Below are 16,209 nucleotides of genomic sequence, written 5' to 3' on the forward strand. Positions count from 1 at the left end.
TAGACAACATTGCCTTTAGAGAGGAGAGAATTGTTGTGCCCGCAACCTTGACATCCGTGTTAGTGTTGCTCGCACATGATTTGCACCCCGGCATAACGAGAACGAAGCAAAGGCTTCGAGAGAAATTCTGGTGGCCAAGAATGGACAAGGAGGGGGAACATGCAGTGAGAAGCTGCCATGTTTGCCAAGCAGCTGACAAGTCGGCAAAACCGGTTAGTGCACCCTTGCAGCCTGTTGCGTTTCCGGAGCTGCCATGGCACAAGGGAGCTATTGACATTGTAGGCCCCTTGAACGTGCAGCAGGCCAGCCCAAAGTTCATAATAACTCACCTAGATTATCATTCCAAGTGGCCAGAAGTTCATTTCACCAATACAGTGACGTCTGAAGTCGTAATTGACATTTTGGGTGGTGTCTTCAGTCGTGAGGGCTACCCGGAAGAACTTGCTTCAGACAATGGACCCCAGTTCAAGTCTCTAGTGTTTGAAAATTTCTTGATGGAGAGGGGCATCAAACATTATGTCTCCTCGGTGTATTACCCCCAAGCTAATGGCTTAGTAGAGAGGTTCAATAGAAACCTCAAGGACTTCATTCAACTTTCTGCCTTGGAAGGCCAATGCGTCCAGTCAACTGTAGTGGAGTATTTGGCCGTGTACCGGGCAACCCCACGCGCTACTACAGGAGTCTCGCTAGCTGTGTTACTTCATCGCCGCCAGCCCAGAACCTGCCTCGACATTGTGGGCATACCTTCAAGGGAGTTCTTCCAACAGCCTGCCTTGGCTATGCGCCGGCTGCGTGCCCGTGTTCGGGAAAAGCAGACTTCGATGAAGGCTTATACTGACGAGAGGAGAGCGGCGAAGGTTCCTATGTTCCGGGTGGGAAGTTATTTGCGAGTCCGTAACTCAGAGCGTACGGGAAAGGCAGGGCTATCCTACTCAATGCCCTTACGAATAAGAAAACAGCTGGATCTGAGTTCTTTCCGACTGCATGATGGCCGGACATGGAATGCATCCAAGGTGGTGCCTGTTGCAGAGGAGTGTCTGACCGAGAGGAACCAGCCATCGTGCCAGCTGCCTGCTGGGGAGTGCGCAGACCCAGGTGCTGTGGAAAACTCACAACTGCCTCTGCAGTCTGCAACACCGCCTTCGAGGTCACCGCCTTATGCTTCAGGTTCTTTTCAACCCCCTGCAAACGACATTTCTTCAGTAGTGAGATCAAGAAGACCGTCGACTATGGACAGACGGATGCCGTCACACTTCCGGGACTTCTACGTGTGACTTGTTTTTTTTTTGGCGGAGGGTATATAAGCTGCTTACCCAAAATAAACGCTCTCTTGGGTTTCGTTCGCCGTTACCGGTTGTTGGGCTCCCTGCCCGGTGTCTTCTCTTATTTTCGCGCCCTTTTTCCTTCGGACCGCGATACAACAATCGCCTTTGGGTATTACGTGTACAAGGTGGGGCAAAAATAAAAAAAAAGGTTTTTTTAAATAAGATGCAAGCAGACATTTTCGTGGACTGCCAAAAGACATGAGATGGCTGCGACGTGTTGGGGAAGTTCGTTATAGTCGGTTGCAGTCTCTAGCAAGAGTGATGCTTAAAATGTAGGGGCACAGAGGCGTGGTCGTAAAACTTGAGAGGCTGTCCGGCGCAGTAATAATTGCGAGAAGCATGTGCGCAGATGTTTGGGGTTCCTGATGACGTGTCGAATGTGAAACTTGCCATAAAAAAATATTAGTATTGCGACGCCGAAATTACAGTTAATGTAGTTTAAGGATGAAATATTGACGTAGCGTGATTAACACTGTATGAATCTTAGCGGCCATGTTCTGAACCCCCTTGACAGCATTAGCGTAAAAATTGCGAAACACTTTGGCATCTAAAGTGTTGAGATGCGTAAGCCGACCATTCTATGACAATGTTCACTATGCCATGAAGACTTCCGGTGGATATGACGTCACACCGTTTCCGTGGCTATATCGATGCCCAAATTATTCATCTTTCGAGAATATTAAGTATTAATTACGTTTAATTACACAATTTTCATCGCATTTAACACAAATTCGACGTTTTTCCCACCATTCAGCGACAATTTTCACTATTCCGTGATGACAACCGCTGGATTTGACGTCACACTGTGCCTGTGGCTAATCGACTCCGCTCGCACCTCCGCTCGCACGAGGTGGGGGCCGCTATGGGTATCCTCTGTCATATTGGGCGAACCTGCAGGGTGAAGCGCCAGGCCTCGGGCAGGGATACCCGCTTCTCTCGTTGTGTTGTGTAACTGATGTGGAGGCAGGAAAGAAGGCGAATACCCGTAGGTATTTTGCTGCACCGCAAGTATTGGCTGTAGATATTAGCCTCACGCAGGTCCCCAAAGGTGTTCGTCATCCCCAGACCGAGGAGCCGTTGATTGGACGTGGCAATGTGGAGGTTGAATGCTCTCTTATAGATTTGCAGAGAATCACTTTGAGAGCGCTCTCATTGCATTTGCGAAGGTGGAAGTACGGTGCCGAATACAGGATTCGGCTGGTTACGAATGCATTGGCCTGCCGCAGGGCATCTTTGCATAGCAACCTCCCCCCCGCCCTCCCAATATTTTGATCCCAGGCGGACCATACGGCCCTCATGGTCCCCACTTTGCGAAGCTTTTTTCAGCGTGGTGTCAATCTTGCGGTTCCTGTGCATGTAAAGTCCCAATACTCTGATTTCCTCGTGTTCATGTCTCGAGCCACTAAGCAGGGAAACGGCAATTTTCATTGTGCACTTCGGATTGGGCCGTATGTGCACGAATTCTGATTTTCTCGCGGAGCACTCAAGGCCGCAGCGGCATGCGTATTCGTCCACAATAGCCAACGCTTGCCGCAGGTTGCCCTTGATTTTCCAACCGATTCGTGCGCTATTTAGAGGGTGATGTCGTCCGTGTACAGAGCATGCTACAATTGGGGACCTCACCAAGCATCATGCCCAGATTGAAGAGAAGAGGCGTTGCAGCAGCACATCTTCTGCGGACCAGTGTGGGTGGAACCCGTACATAGTGTCTGCAAAGGCATAATGCTTTCTAAGTAGGTGTAGAGTCTATCACGGACCATGGCTGCCATGAACTTCTCCCCACACGAAATGAGAGAGATGGGCTGGAGGTTGTCGGTGTTAACAGTTTTGCCTGGTTTGAGTATAAACGTGACGAGGGCCGTCTTCCAATCCATCGGAGGAGGCGTACCTCCCGCACAGATGATATTGAAATATCCGAAAAGTCGCTCGCAGACCGGTTCGGAGGGGTGAGCGAGAAGTTTCACCGTCACTTTGTCCCTGTATGGGGCTGATCCTCATTTCATTTTGGCCAGAGCCGCTTTGAGGTCATAAAGCTGGAATGTTCGATGCAGCTCTGCGTTCTCAGTACCTGCATACGGGTACGCCGGACTGCGGGAATGCTGGTCTGTGCACAGAAATTTATCTCGCAGCGCGTCAGGCGGTTTGGCTGTGTCCGCGTTGAAGACGTGAATCGCACTTTGAAGATATTTTTGGATTCCGGTGCGGGTGTGGGTCGGATCAATAAGGGCGCGGAAACGGCACCATATGCTACGTTTCGGCATTTGTCGAGCAGCGGTGTTGCATCGGTCTACCCATTTCGAGTCGTCAAGTTAGGCCGCATATTGTACCGCTTGTTGGGTGAGTTCCGAGATGCGGATTTTGAGCTGAAATTATGCGTCTGCAGCCGCCATCGGCGGACGAGGCTGTGTCGAGCCTCCTAGAGGTGAAGAGCGTGGTTGTCCACTGCCGGGGTAGCCTCTGAGAGTTTAACGTGCAGTTCGGTATCTTTGAGTTGGGAGATGATGGGTCGGGACCATGTAGTGTAACCCTGATCTGCTATAGGGCTAGGTTTAGTGTAGTTGGATCATAATTTGGGGCAGTCAAGAAGGGCTGCTTTAGTTGGAAGTCTTGTAAGGGGTTTGGTGCAGCGGTTCTTAACAACTTTCCCAAGTATTCCTGCTGTAGTGGCCCTCCAATAGCTGGAGAATGTAGCCACTCTCACCAATTACTCGGTACATCAGGAGGACGTGCAGAGCCGCCTCTGCGGGCATAAAAATATTACGTCCTCTCCGGCGGACCTTGATTACAAAGCGATTGTCTCCTATGTAATGGTGACGATCCTTCCTCTACGCAAGCAGGACCCTCATGTGTTTACAGCTCTTCCAAACTTTCAAACTCCACATTTGCAGACTTATTCAGTCACGCGTTAAAGGTGGCGAACAGGGACCCGCTCATGATCGTAGGGGACTTAATTTAATGCCCCCAGCCCCTTATGGGGGTACATATGTGTTGTTAAGTGACGTCAGCCGCAATCAGACTGCCTTGCAAGCGCTGACGGCACGTGCGTTTATCGTTTGATATCCTTCCCTTGTCCTCCCTTTCCCCTTTCCCCCTCTCTGTTTCGTATATATACGCTCCGAGCCGGAAGCAAAAAAGATTCATGTTGCAACCTTCGAACGGCGTACTGTCGTATACAGTTAGACACGCCACGTGTGTCGTAACGATGTAACAGTGGCGACGAGGCCAGAAAGAACCCTTGAGGTGACAAATGATGTAAGCCAGGCAGATAAGCAGGAAACAGCGGTCGCGGAAATACCGACCATGGCTCATCATCAACTACCGGAATACGATGACCAGTCCGACAACTGGAAGGCCTACATCACGAAGGTAGAAGCTTCTTTTGAGGCAAATGGCGTCAGCGACTCGGGAAAGAAGAGGGCGTTGCTGGTAGCAGCATTGAGTACGCGCACCGTGCAAGTGCTCTCAGGACAGGTTGCACCGAGGAAGCCAAACTCGCTGACGTACGAGGAAGCAGTCAAAGTTTTGGATGCCTACTTCGACCCCAAGCGTCATGAAATAACGAAGAGCGATCGGTTCTTCAATCGCTGCCAGTTGGAAGGTGAGCCCATTCAACAGTTCATCGTTGAAGTTCGCCGGATTGCGGATGGCTGTAATTTCGGTGACATGCTAGACCGGATGCTTCGCGGCAGAATCGTCTGTGGCGTGAGGTGAAGCGCTATTCGGAAGCAGCTATTAGCGAAAACAGATTTGACGTTGAAAGAGGCTGAAACAATTGCCATACCAGCAGAAGCAGCGGAAAACGATACAAAGAAGATGTCTTCTGACATTGAACCCGTACTCAAGGTCAATGCACGACAAGCTGATGCACTGGTGTCAGTATGTGGGCGTTGCGGAAGTAAGAAACACAACAGAAACGCCTGCGGCTGGGCGAAAGCGAGGTGTTACCGCTGCGGTGTATACGGCCATCTGGCGAAGATGTGCCAAAGCGACGTGCGGAAAGGACGCCCAAAGGCACGTTCACAATGCAGGCAAGGAGAAGCGTTTGCAGTAACAGCGGATGTTACTGAGGAAAATGGAGACGATGCGCACATTTGGACACTAACCGCACCCTTCAATGGTCGGCTACCACCACCTATTCTTCGTACTTTCACATGGTGTGGCATTGACGTACCTATGATTGCGGACACCAGGTCACCCGTCTGTGTTGTGTCCAAAGAGATTTTTGAGAAAAACCGTGAACATTGGCAGCAATTAGAACCCGCATTCATTAAACTGTCCTGTTATCTTGGACAACTTCCAGTATTAGGGAAACTGAGTATGTCAGTGTCCTACAACGACAAGGAGGTCAAGAGTTCCTTGATGGTCCTGAACTGTTCAGGTCCGAGCCTTTGTGGACGGGAGTTGATTTCCAAGTTCAATGACGCAGGAACCTCGGTGTAGAACGTATCAGTGCAACAAAACTCTGAACCAGGAAGCAGCCATACCCCCGCCATGCATGCTGTGATGACCCCCATAATGCGCAGGTCCACACGGGACGGAGAGGCAGACACCGTATGGCTCAGTTTAAACAAACAGGTATATTCAATAATTACACATGATTAAGGTTATACATCAGAGGCTGGGGCGTCCGAGCTTACGTGCCGACGACTTCATGGGGGCGATGGAGTGGCTCCGGAGTTGGGCTCGAGCGGTTGCTGGCAGAAGCTGCACGCCGTCGGGCTTCGGCGCTGAAGGCCCTCTTGGCGAACGATGTCGTCCTCCGCTCAGACCGGACTGCATCCGTTTACATGTGCTTTTAAGCACTTGATTAACAAAGGACTAAGGGCGGTCATTTCCAGTGGCCCGCCCAAAGCATCAATTCTCCAATCCAAAATAACATGCGAGATGGGGACAACCCCTTGGGTTGGGCTTAGCCTCGAACCCAGAGTCTGTTAACAATACAAACTAAATAAACAACAAAAACGCCACCACTCTCTCTCAAGTGAGAGTATACACAGGCTCTCTCTTCGGAGCTAATTCACTAGCGCCTGTCTTTCCACATTCTTGGCGATTACTGCCTGTCCGCCATGACAGGTGTCCGTCACGGCCCTTCTGGGAATGCGCTTTTGTTCACGAGGCACGGCGGGAAGCTGTGGGTGCCTTCCCGGCGATAGCCCACGTCGAAAGGGGAAGGAGGGAAAGAATGTTGTCTTCGCGGTAGCGCATAGCGTCGGCTGTGGTACGGCGCGCTCTGGCCCGCTGACAGCTCCCTTGTCCTGGAATGTGCCCGGAAATTGGGGAGGATAAAGCCTGTTTCCCCGCGGCGGCGGCGGCGGGTCCGGTTGTTTTGGTCGTCACTCAAAGAGCATGGCTGGGTAATTGATGATGCCGCTGTCATCTGGGTCTCCGTCTACGCCGCGCCGTGGAACGCGGAACCTCGCAGCACACAAGGAATGTCACACTCGCTCACTCTCCAGAAGAATGTTCTCCGAACATTTGAGTCCCTGCAGCTCCCCTTGTCTTTCTGAATCGCCTCGCACAGTGCGTCCGACAAAACACTTTTCGCTGCACTCAACACCACTGCACAACACCAATGCCTCCGCTGTCATAACTGGCGTCTCAAGGGGCAGCACTGATCTTTTACAGATAAACATGAAACTCAGCACCCAAGCCTCTCCTTTCTAGTCCAAACTGGACGAAATAAATTTACCACAGTTACAAAGGAGCTCCCACTTCTAGCACGATCACGGCACAGACAAAAATATAGATAACGAAAGGAAGTAGGGAAGGTTCTGCATGCGCTCCGCATGCTCTCCTGTGAAGGTGTTACTTAATGACAGAAAGGTTTAACTATTAACTCCGATAACTTAACACATACGCATATACCAATGTTATGAGCTGCGGCATTACACAATTCTAACCAGTTCACAACTCCGCTCTGTTTACGCCATTAGTCCGACTTACTTTCCGATTTCGCAGCGGATATCGGCCTTCATGAGTCATACTAAGTAAGTCTGTGCCCCTTTGTCTGCTTTGGGACTCGCGAGGGCTCGTGGCAGGAGCCTCTCCTGGCGTTATCTGCGCGGCAACCTCGCGCGCTTCTTCTTCTAGCAATGCATGAAGTAAATCCGGTGGCATTCCGGTCGTCACCTCGGGCGCCTGCCGAACAAATGCAGGAGAGGGCGTTTCTTGCGAACTATCTGCGCGCTCCGCTTCACTTCTGTCCCCATCAAAATCCGCGCTTTCCCTTTCCTCATTTCGTGAATACTGAACCGGTGCCGACTTGAGGCGATTTGCGTGTATCCTTATCAAACGCCGGTTCACGTCTCGGACTCTGAAGTTTACCGGAGAAAGCTTCTCGACAACCTCGCACGGTACTCTCCACTTCGTCTGGAACTTACGAGCTAGCCCAATCTGCCTTTGGCAGTTTTCAATGTACACGCTGTCCCCCACATCAAACGGCGCGTCTCTAGCACTGCGATCGTGCACCTTCTTCCTGCGCTTCGCCGCTTTCTTTAAGGACTCCTTTGCGATGTCCCTCGCCACTTGCAAGCGCGATTCTAGCTCAACCTTATAGTCGTCCAGTGAAGCGTATGGGACACGACGGGGGCCCTCTGGCACTTCACTAGGCTGGTCCGGGTCTCGGCCGTAGAGAAGAAAGAATGGCGATTCGCCCGTGCTCTCGTGTGCTGCGGAATTGTAGGCAAACATTGCATACGGGAGCCACAAGTCCCAGTCCCGCTGGTCGCGCGAAACAAAATGCGACAGGAACCCGGCCACGGTTTGGTTCAGTCGCTCCACCGCGCCGTTGCAAGCCGGATGGTACGGTGTTGTCTGCTTCTTAGTGATCTTAAGCAGCTCGCAAACTCTCCTCATTAGCTGCGACACGAAGTTCGTTCCCCGATCTGTCAAGAGTTGCCTCGGGGGTCCATGTCGGAGCACGATCTGTTCGACAAATGCTCTTGCAACCGTGTCTGCCTTCTGATCTGGGAGTGCTACCGCTTCCGCGTATTTTGAAAGGTGATCGAAAAATACTAAAATGTACTTGTTTCCGGAAGTGGTCGTACGCAATGGGCCCATTATGTCCATACCTGTCCGCTCGAAGGGAGCCGAAACCTCAGAGAACGGCTGAATTGGAGCTGGTCTTCGTCCCTTGGGTGTTTTTCTTTCGAGACAGGAATGACACTTCGCACAGTAGTCTCTAACATCCTGTCGCATGCCACTCCAAAAGTACAAACGCTCCACACGCCTGCGTGTCTTCGCTACGCCAAAATGACCGGCGCATGGCGCATCGTGAAACGCGCGAAGAACCCTTTCTGTCCACGACCGAGGTATGACGACTCAGTCCCAAGCGGTTTTCTCTGGTCTCCCTTTCCTGGTTGGCCTCGTGCGCCGACACAGGGTGCCGTCTTTGCCAATGAAATAACCTAGCTGTTCGGGGTGAGACGGTGCGCCCTCTAAGCTTTCGATTATTCGCTTCAGGTCAGGATCTTTGCACTGCTCTGTGCGTAATTCGGCGGGGTCGACTACGGGGACAAACTCATCTATAGCTGCCACGGCAGCTGTGCGGCTGAGTGCATCAGCATTCAGATGCGTCTTTCCTGACTTGTGCTCAACTTCAAAGCAGTATTCCTGCAGGTGTAGATTCCATCTAGCGAGTCGCGAGCTAGGGTCCCTGACACTCATCACCCATTTCATAGGATGGCAGTCTGTGACTAGCTTGAATTTGCGGCCGTAAAGGTAGCATCTGAAGTGCTTTACTGCCCAGACAACGGCGAGGCACTCCCTTTCCGTAGCTCCGTACTTTTGCTCTGTGGGGCTCAGCTGTCGGCTAGCAAAAGCAATGGGATGTTCTTTGCCCTCGATAACCTGAGATAGCACGGCACCAACTGCGAACTTTGACGCATCTGTGGCCATAACGAAGGGCAAATTAAAATCCGGGTGGCGCAACAGCGGTGCACTCATTAGCTTCCTTTTCAGGGCTCCAAAAGCATCCTCCGCGTTTTCGTCCCAGCGAAAGGCGACATTTTTGGCTGTTAAGGCGGTGAGCGGCTTAGCGAGCTTGGCGAACTCCTCTATGTGCCTTCGGTAGTAACCGATCAGGCCGAGAAACTGCCGGACCTGGCGGACGCTAGTCGGGGATGGAAAATCCGAGACACACCTTAGTTTCTCAGGGTCCGGTCGCACGCCGCGAGCTGAAACAACGTGCCCGAGGTATTTCACCTCGTTTGTGAGGAATTGGCACTTAGAGGGCTTCAGCTTGAGACCCGCTCCTCTTAGTCGCACCAAAACCTGCTCAATATCGCGCAAATGGTTCTCAAAACTGTCACTTTATATGATAATGTCATCCATATACACGAAGCACAGCCTCCCCAGAAGACCTGCCAGGATAACATCAGCGGTTCTCTGCCAGACAGCAGGGCTGTTGGCCAGACCCATCGGCATTCTTTTCCATTCATAGTGCCCTGAGGGCGTGTTGAATGCCGTTTTCTCGGCATCTGCCGGATCCATTGCTATCTGCCAGGATCCCGCCGCCATGTCCACTACCGTGAAGTACCTGGCAGAGCCCAGCTGAGAAAGCGTCTCCTGTATATTGGGGATGGGGTATGGATCGATGCGAGTTACGGCATTTAGTTTGCGGTAGTCCACTACCAATCGATACGAGCCATCTGGCTTTTCCACCAATAGTGCTGGTGCTCCCCAGGGTGACTTTGAGTGTTCAACAATGCCGCGATCAATCAGAGCCTGCACCTGCCGCTCCATCTCCTCACGTTGGGAGTAAGGAATCCTGTACGCACGCTGGTAAACGGGCGATGAAGTGCCGGTTTCTATCCTGTGCTTTATAACGCCACAGCAGCCCAAATCCAGGTTGGACGCGGCGAATACCTCCGAGTAGTCGTTCAGCAAACCAGCCAGAGCCTCCCTCTCCCTGGATTTTACGTGAGAAAGATCGAACGACACCTTTGGAGCAGCCGAAAGACTAGCATGCTCTACAGTTTCGAGTACCGTATCGGTGGACTCACGTTTCTCTATCGCAGAGGTGAAGAAAGCCAATGTTTTGTTCTTGGGAAGGCTCAGTGGCTGCTGGCTACAGTTAACCACCCGTAGGGGCACTCTGTGGGCGTCATTAACTGTCACGAGGCACGCGGCTGCCTTCAGGCCATTGCTGAGAGAGTCGACCGGCTCAAGCACTCCCACGGCGCCGCTCTCTACATCTGAAGGCACAAACGCGTACAAAATGTGCTCCGACCAAGGAAGGACGACCGCCTCCTCGACCAGCCGGACGGCAACCCGCGAATATACCTTCTCCAATGATCCCACTGTTTGACGGGTGTCAATATCGGTAATGCGAATCTCAGCCCCTCTCCTGTTCAAAAACGGAACTTTTGAGCCGCCCGCATTAACCTCTTCCTCAGAGAATGAGACTACTACCTTCCCTTTTCTCAAAAAATCCTGCCCTAATATACCTGACACTCCGTTTGGCAGAGACACCGTGTCCGGGCATACGTAGCAGGGGTGCTCCAATGCAATTCCGCCGAGAGAGAAGTATAACCGGTAGAGTCCACTTATGCCAAGAGGATCCCCCGTTATGCCTACAAATTTGGTTGCCATACCACCAGACGCTTCCAACACCTCGCGGTCCCCCTTCCTTCGAAGCGTGTTAAAACTGCTCTCCTTAAGCAATGTCACCTTTGACCCCGTATCTATCAACAATTCCATACAACAACCATTTAACTTGCAACGTACAACAGGGCATGCCTCGTCGGCCACACAAACTACCACCACCTCATCATCTACTGCTCCCTCCCCACGCTCCTCAGGCTGGGGAGGACTAACTAGTTTTTTGACTCGGTATCTGGAGCCCCGCTGTAGGCTTGCTTAGGGCGTGTCTCGCCTGCTTCTCTTTGTGGCTCCCCACGGCGCACGTTTTGGCAGAACCTGGCGATGTGTCCGCGACCCTGGCAAGCGAAGCATACGATTTCTTTAAAATCTCGCATACCGCGCCTGTAGCTTTGTGGCGGTCTCCGGTTTCCCGCGAATGGGCGCTGTTGAGCGCACGCTTCAACCTGGCGTTCTACCTGCTGAGATAGCAGCTGTTCTAAGCGATCTAACCGCTCTGTCAAGAGAGCAACCTCAGGGTTGAGCACCGCTCTCTCTATGACGCGTACTCTCGCTGCGGCTGTCGTTAACGCCTCATTTTGTTCCTCATCCAATGCGGCCTCCACGGCTTGGTCGAAATTGCTCGGCTTGCGCGAGAGCACGAACCGGCGCACGGGGTCTTGCAGACCAGCCACGAACAAAGCGGTCATTTCCTCTTTAAGTATATCCTCCGCGTATTTCTTCTTAAGCTGGTCTCTTTCCTCCTCCCTGCTTAACGTATCGTGCGCTAGGCGCTGAAGCCGCGACGCAAATGTTCGCACGTCCTCCCCTACCATCTGTCCGGCGTCACGGAACCTCTGTACCCGCACGTGACGTGGTTCAGTGTCGAAATGCTCAAACGCGAGCTTCTTAAATTCCGCAAATGATTTTGTGGATTTTACTTTTTCGTCTCGCCATGCAAAATCATGAGCAGCTCCTGCCATCTTACACCTCGCCATTCCCAGCATTTGAGCATCGGACCATCCCCCCATTTTCCCAATCTCTTCTAGCATGGAAAAGAAATCGCAGATTGGAACCCCTGTCTTATCTCCCGTAAACGTCGGAATGACGCTTCCTAATGCCAGCATGCTTGCTCCGAGCGACGGCTGTGGAGTGGGAGCTCCCTCAGATACAGTCATTTTTTTTTTTCAAGCCCTCCAGTGCCTCAAGCCTCTCAAATGGGGGTAGAAGTCCCACAATCAGTCCCGTGATTCCCTTTTGATTACAATTTTGAAGTCATGAATGTCACAGCATTCAGAGGACATTTGCTTTTGAGACCCCACTTCTGACACCAGTGTGATGACCCCCATAATGCGCAGGTCCACACGGGACGGAGAGGCAAAGAGACACCGTATGGCTCAGTTTAAACAAACAGGTATATTCAATAATTACACATGATTAAGGTTATACATCAGAGGCTGGGGCGTCCGAGCTTACGTGCCGACGACTTCATGGGGGCGATGGAGTGGCTCCGGGGTTGGGCTCGAGCGGTTGCTGGCAGAAGCTGCACGCCGTCGGGCTTCGGCGCTGAAGGCCCTCTTGGCGAACGATGTCGACCTCCGCTCAGACCGGACTGCATCCGTTTACATGTGCTTTTAAGCACTTGATTAACAAAGGACTAAGGGCGGTCATTTCCAGTGGCCCGCCCAAAGCATCAATTCTCCAATCCAAAATAACATGCGAGATGGGGACAACCCCTTGGGTTGGGCTTAGCCTCGAACCCAGAGTCTGTTAACAATACAAACTAAATAAACAACAAAAACGTCACCACTCTCTCTCAAGTGAGAGTATACACAGGCTCTCTCTTCGGAGCTAATTCACTAGCGCCTGTCTTTCCACATTCTTGGCGAGTACTGCCTGTCCGCCATGACAGGTGTCCGTCACGGCCCTTCTGGGAATGCGCTTTTGTTCACGAGGCACGGCGGGAAGCTGTGGGTGCCTTCCCGGCGATAGCCCACGTCGAAAGGGGAAGGAGGGAAAGAATGTTGTCTTCGCGGTAGCGCATAGCGTCGGCTGTGGTACGGCGCGCTCTGGCCCGCTGACAGCTCCCTTGTCCTGGAATGTGCCCGGAAATTGGGGAGGATAAAGCCTGTTTCCCCGCGGCGGCGGCAGCGGGTCCGGTTGTTCTGGTCGTCACTCAAAGAGCATGGCTGGGTAATTGATGATGCCGCTGTCATCTGGGTCTCCGTCTACGCCGCGCCGTGGAACGCGGAACCTCGCAGCACACAAGGAATGTCACAATACCGTCCTGTCAGAGTTCAAAGACGTCTTCCGCCCCGAGCTGGGCCTAATTGACGGACACCCTGTTCATGTGAAGCTCAAGGAAGGCGCCATGCCGAAATTTTGTAAGGCCCGTTCCCTTCCATTTGCTTTACGCGATAAATTTTCGAAAGAGATTGATAGGCTCATAACGCTTGGAGTACTGTCACCTGTAACGCACGCCGAATGGGCTACTCCCATTGTGCCTGTAATGAAGAAGAACGGCGAGGTTAGAATCTGCGTTGATTTTAAGGTGACCTTGAACCCCGTCTGTGAACTGGAGCAGTACCCGTTGCCAGCTATTGATGACATCTTCGCATGCCTGAACGGTGGGGACTGCTTCAGCAAGCTGGATTTAAGAGACGCGTATAACCAAGTCCCCCTCGATGAGGACTCAAAGAAGATGTGCGTAGTCAATACACACCGTGGGTTGTTTTGCTACAACCGACTGCCGTTCGGGATAGCTTCCGCGCCTGCCATCTTCCAGCGGAAAATAGAAACAGTTCTGCAGGGCCTGACAGCTGTTCAGGCTTACCTTGACGACGTTTTGGTATCAGAAAAACTTGGTAGCACCGACAGATTACGCCAAGTACTGCAGCGTTTTGTGAGCATGGAGTGAAACTCAGACTTGAGAAATGCAGCTTTCGCCAAGAGGCAGTGACGTATCTGGGTCATAAAATTGATCGTGAAGGTCTGCATCCGATAGAGAAGCATGTTGAAGCAATCGCGCAAGCCCCCAACCCACAAAATGTTCAGCAGTTGAGGTAGTTTCTGGGCATGATTATATTTTATTCGAAGTTCGTGCCCAACATGTCTTCCGTACTTGCACCGCTGTACAAGTTATTGGAGAACAGCACACGTTGGTTCTGGGGACATGCGCAAGAAGCAGCTTTTCGTGCAGCAAAAAAAATGCCTTCGTGAAGAGGCTGTGCTGGCTCACTATGATCCCGAGAGGCCCCTCAAGCTAGAGTGTGACGCTTCACAGGACGGAATAGGTGCCGTGCTTTTCCAAACATTCGGAAAGGTAAACAAACCTGTCGGGTTCCGTTCTAGGACGCTAACAAGGGCTGAGAAAAATTATTCCCAGCTTGAGAGGGAAGCCCTTGCTCTTGTGTTTGGAGTGTCCAAATTCCGTGATTATCTCGTAGGCCGAGAATTTGTATTGGTCACCGACCACCATCCGCTCGTGGGCCTGCTGAAGGCGGATCGACCAACTCCAGCATTGGCAGCCGCCAGAATACAGCGCTGGGCGCTGTACTTAGGCGGATTCCGCTATCAGCTTCAATACTCTCCTGGTAAACAACTCCTCAACGCTGACGCCCTTAGTAGACTGCCACAACGGACGTCTCAGCCGAAGCCACCAGAAGCGGACCCACCAGACTATCTGCTGGCCTTGCGTGTGTTCGATGTGTTGTTCGATGTGATGTGTGTTCGAGTTGAGGAGCTAAGGCAGTTGACTGCGGGTGACCCTGCTCTGAGTCAAGTTATGCGATTCACCAAGAACGGTTGGCCGCCCTGCGCGAAAGGCTTGAACACGAGTGTCGCACCTTTTTTTTTTTTTGACAAGAAATTGGAGCTTTCTTTGGCCCACGGGTTGTTATACTGGGGCCGGCGAGTAGTCGTTCCGATGGAGGCGCGACGTCGCATCTTATACCTTTTGCATGAGACGCACCAGGGATCGTCCGCTATGAATGCGGTTGCTAGATCGTCATTCTGGTGGCCAGGGTTAGATCGCGAAATAGAGGCAGTGACAGCGTCACGTCAGAGTTGTGTCCAAAACCTGCCCATGCCAGCTACAGCAACGCCAAAAGGCTGGCCCGCTACTGCTGAAAAATGGGCAAGGGTACATATCGATTTGGCGGGACCTATTGCAGGGAACATGATACTCGTGGTCGTGGACGCATACAGTAAGTGGACTGAAGCTGTGCCACTCCGACGAGCAAACGCTTCATGCACAATCAACTGCCCGCGCGGTATCTTCTGCAGATTTGGCGCGCCACGAACCATCGTATCAGATAATGGAACGCAGTTTACCGCTGACGAGTTTGCTACTTTTGTCAAGAGGAACAACATAACGCATCTGCGCACAGCTGTATATAACCCTCAATCGAACGGCCTAGCAGAAAGGGCTGTCAGGACAATTAAGGACGGTCTCAAGAAGATTGGTGAGGGGCGGCTGGAAGATAATATAAACAAGCTCCTGTTCAATTACAGAAGGACACCTAATCGCTCTGGAAAATTGCCGTCAGAGCTGCTCTTCGGATATAAAATTCGATCCCGTTTAGACACATGTTTCCCTCCTGTACACGCAGGGCCAGCGAACGAAGCAGACGAGTGGCCACTGCCATTGCCTGAAGCTACCATGTACGCCCGCAACTTCGGAAGGGGTGAGAAATGGACTCCAGGAATTGTAGAGTCTACAACAGGCTCTCGGATGGTGAGCATTCGAACACCAGCCGGATCAGTAAGACGACATGTTGACCAGGTGCGGGACCGGGAAGATGCGACACCACCGTGTGGTAAAGACCAAGAAGCGGCAAAACGAGACTCGAGAACAGGTACTCCTAGCGACTACCCACTGTTGCCGAGAACGCCAGCCGAACAAGGGGGCATAACAGAACCTGAGCATGAACTTCAGCCGGAACTCGCAGGGAGCAACGCTGAACCCGTCAGATCACCCCAAGCCTTGCGGCGCTCTACACGTCAAAGAAAACCAGTACAGCGACTTCACTATTAAGGAAGAAGAGATGTTGTAAAGTGACGTCAGCCGCAATCAGGCTGCCTTGCAAGCGCTGACGGCACGTGCGTTTATCGTTTGATATCCTTCCCTTGTTCTCCCTTTCTCCTTTCCCCCTCTCTGTTTCGTATATATACGCTCCGAGCCGGAAGCAAAAGAGATTCATGTTGCAACCTTCGAACGGCGTACTGTCGTATACAGTAAGATATGCCACGTGTGTCGTAACGATGTCACAATATGTGAAGAAAAACGAGGACACAAACTGGCGAA

General features: G+C 52.0%; 1 protein-coding gene across 1 annotated transcript; it reads left to right on the plus strand.

Annotated features, from left to right (window-relative positions):
• The first annotated feature begins 4,625 nt into the window (after window positions 1-4,625).
• On the plus strand, window positions 4,626-15,958 carry LOC144098055 (uncharacterized). Its single transcript, XM_077630617.1, has 6 exons — window positions 4,626-4,923; window positions 8,028-8,039; window positions 13,166-13,288; window positions 14,375-14,497; window positions 15,515-15,738; window positions 15,854-15,958. The coding sequence occupies exons 1-6, from the start codon at window positions 4,626-4,628 to the stop codon at window positions 15,956-15,958; spliced, it is 885 nt and encodes a 294-aa protein (XP_077486743.1).
• Window positions 15,959-16,209: the final 251 nt, after the last annotated feature.

This window comes from Amblyomma americanum, chromosome 7 (assembly GCF_052857255.1).
Source record: "Amblyomma americanum isolate KBUSLIRL-KWMA chromosome 7, ASM5285725v1, whole genome shotgun sequence".
Taxonomy (NCBI): Eukaryota; Metazoa; Arthropoda; class Arachnida; order Ixodida; family Ixodidae; genus Amblyomma; species Amblyomma americanum.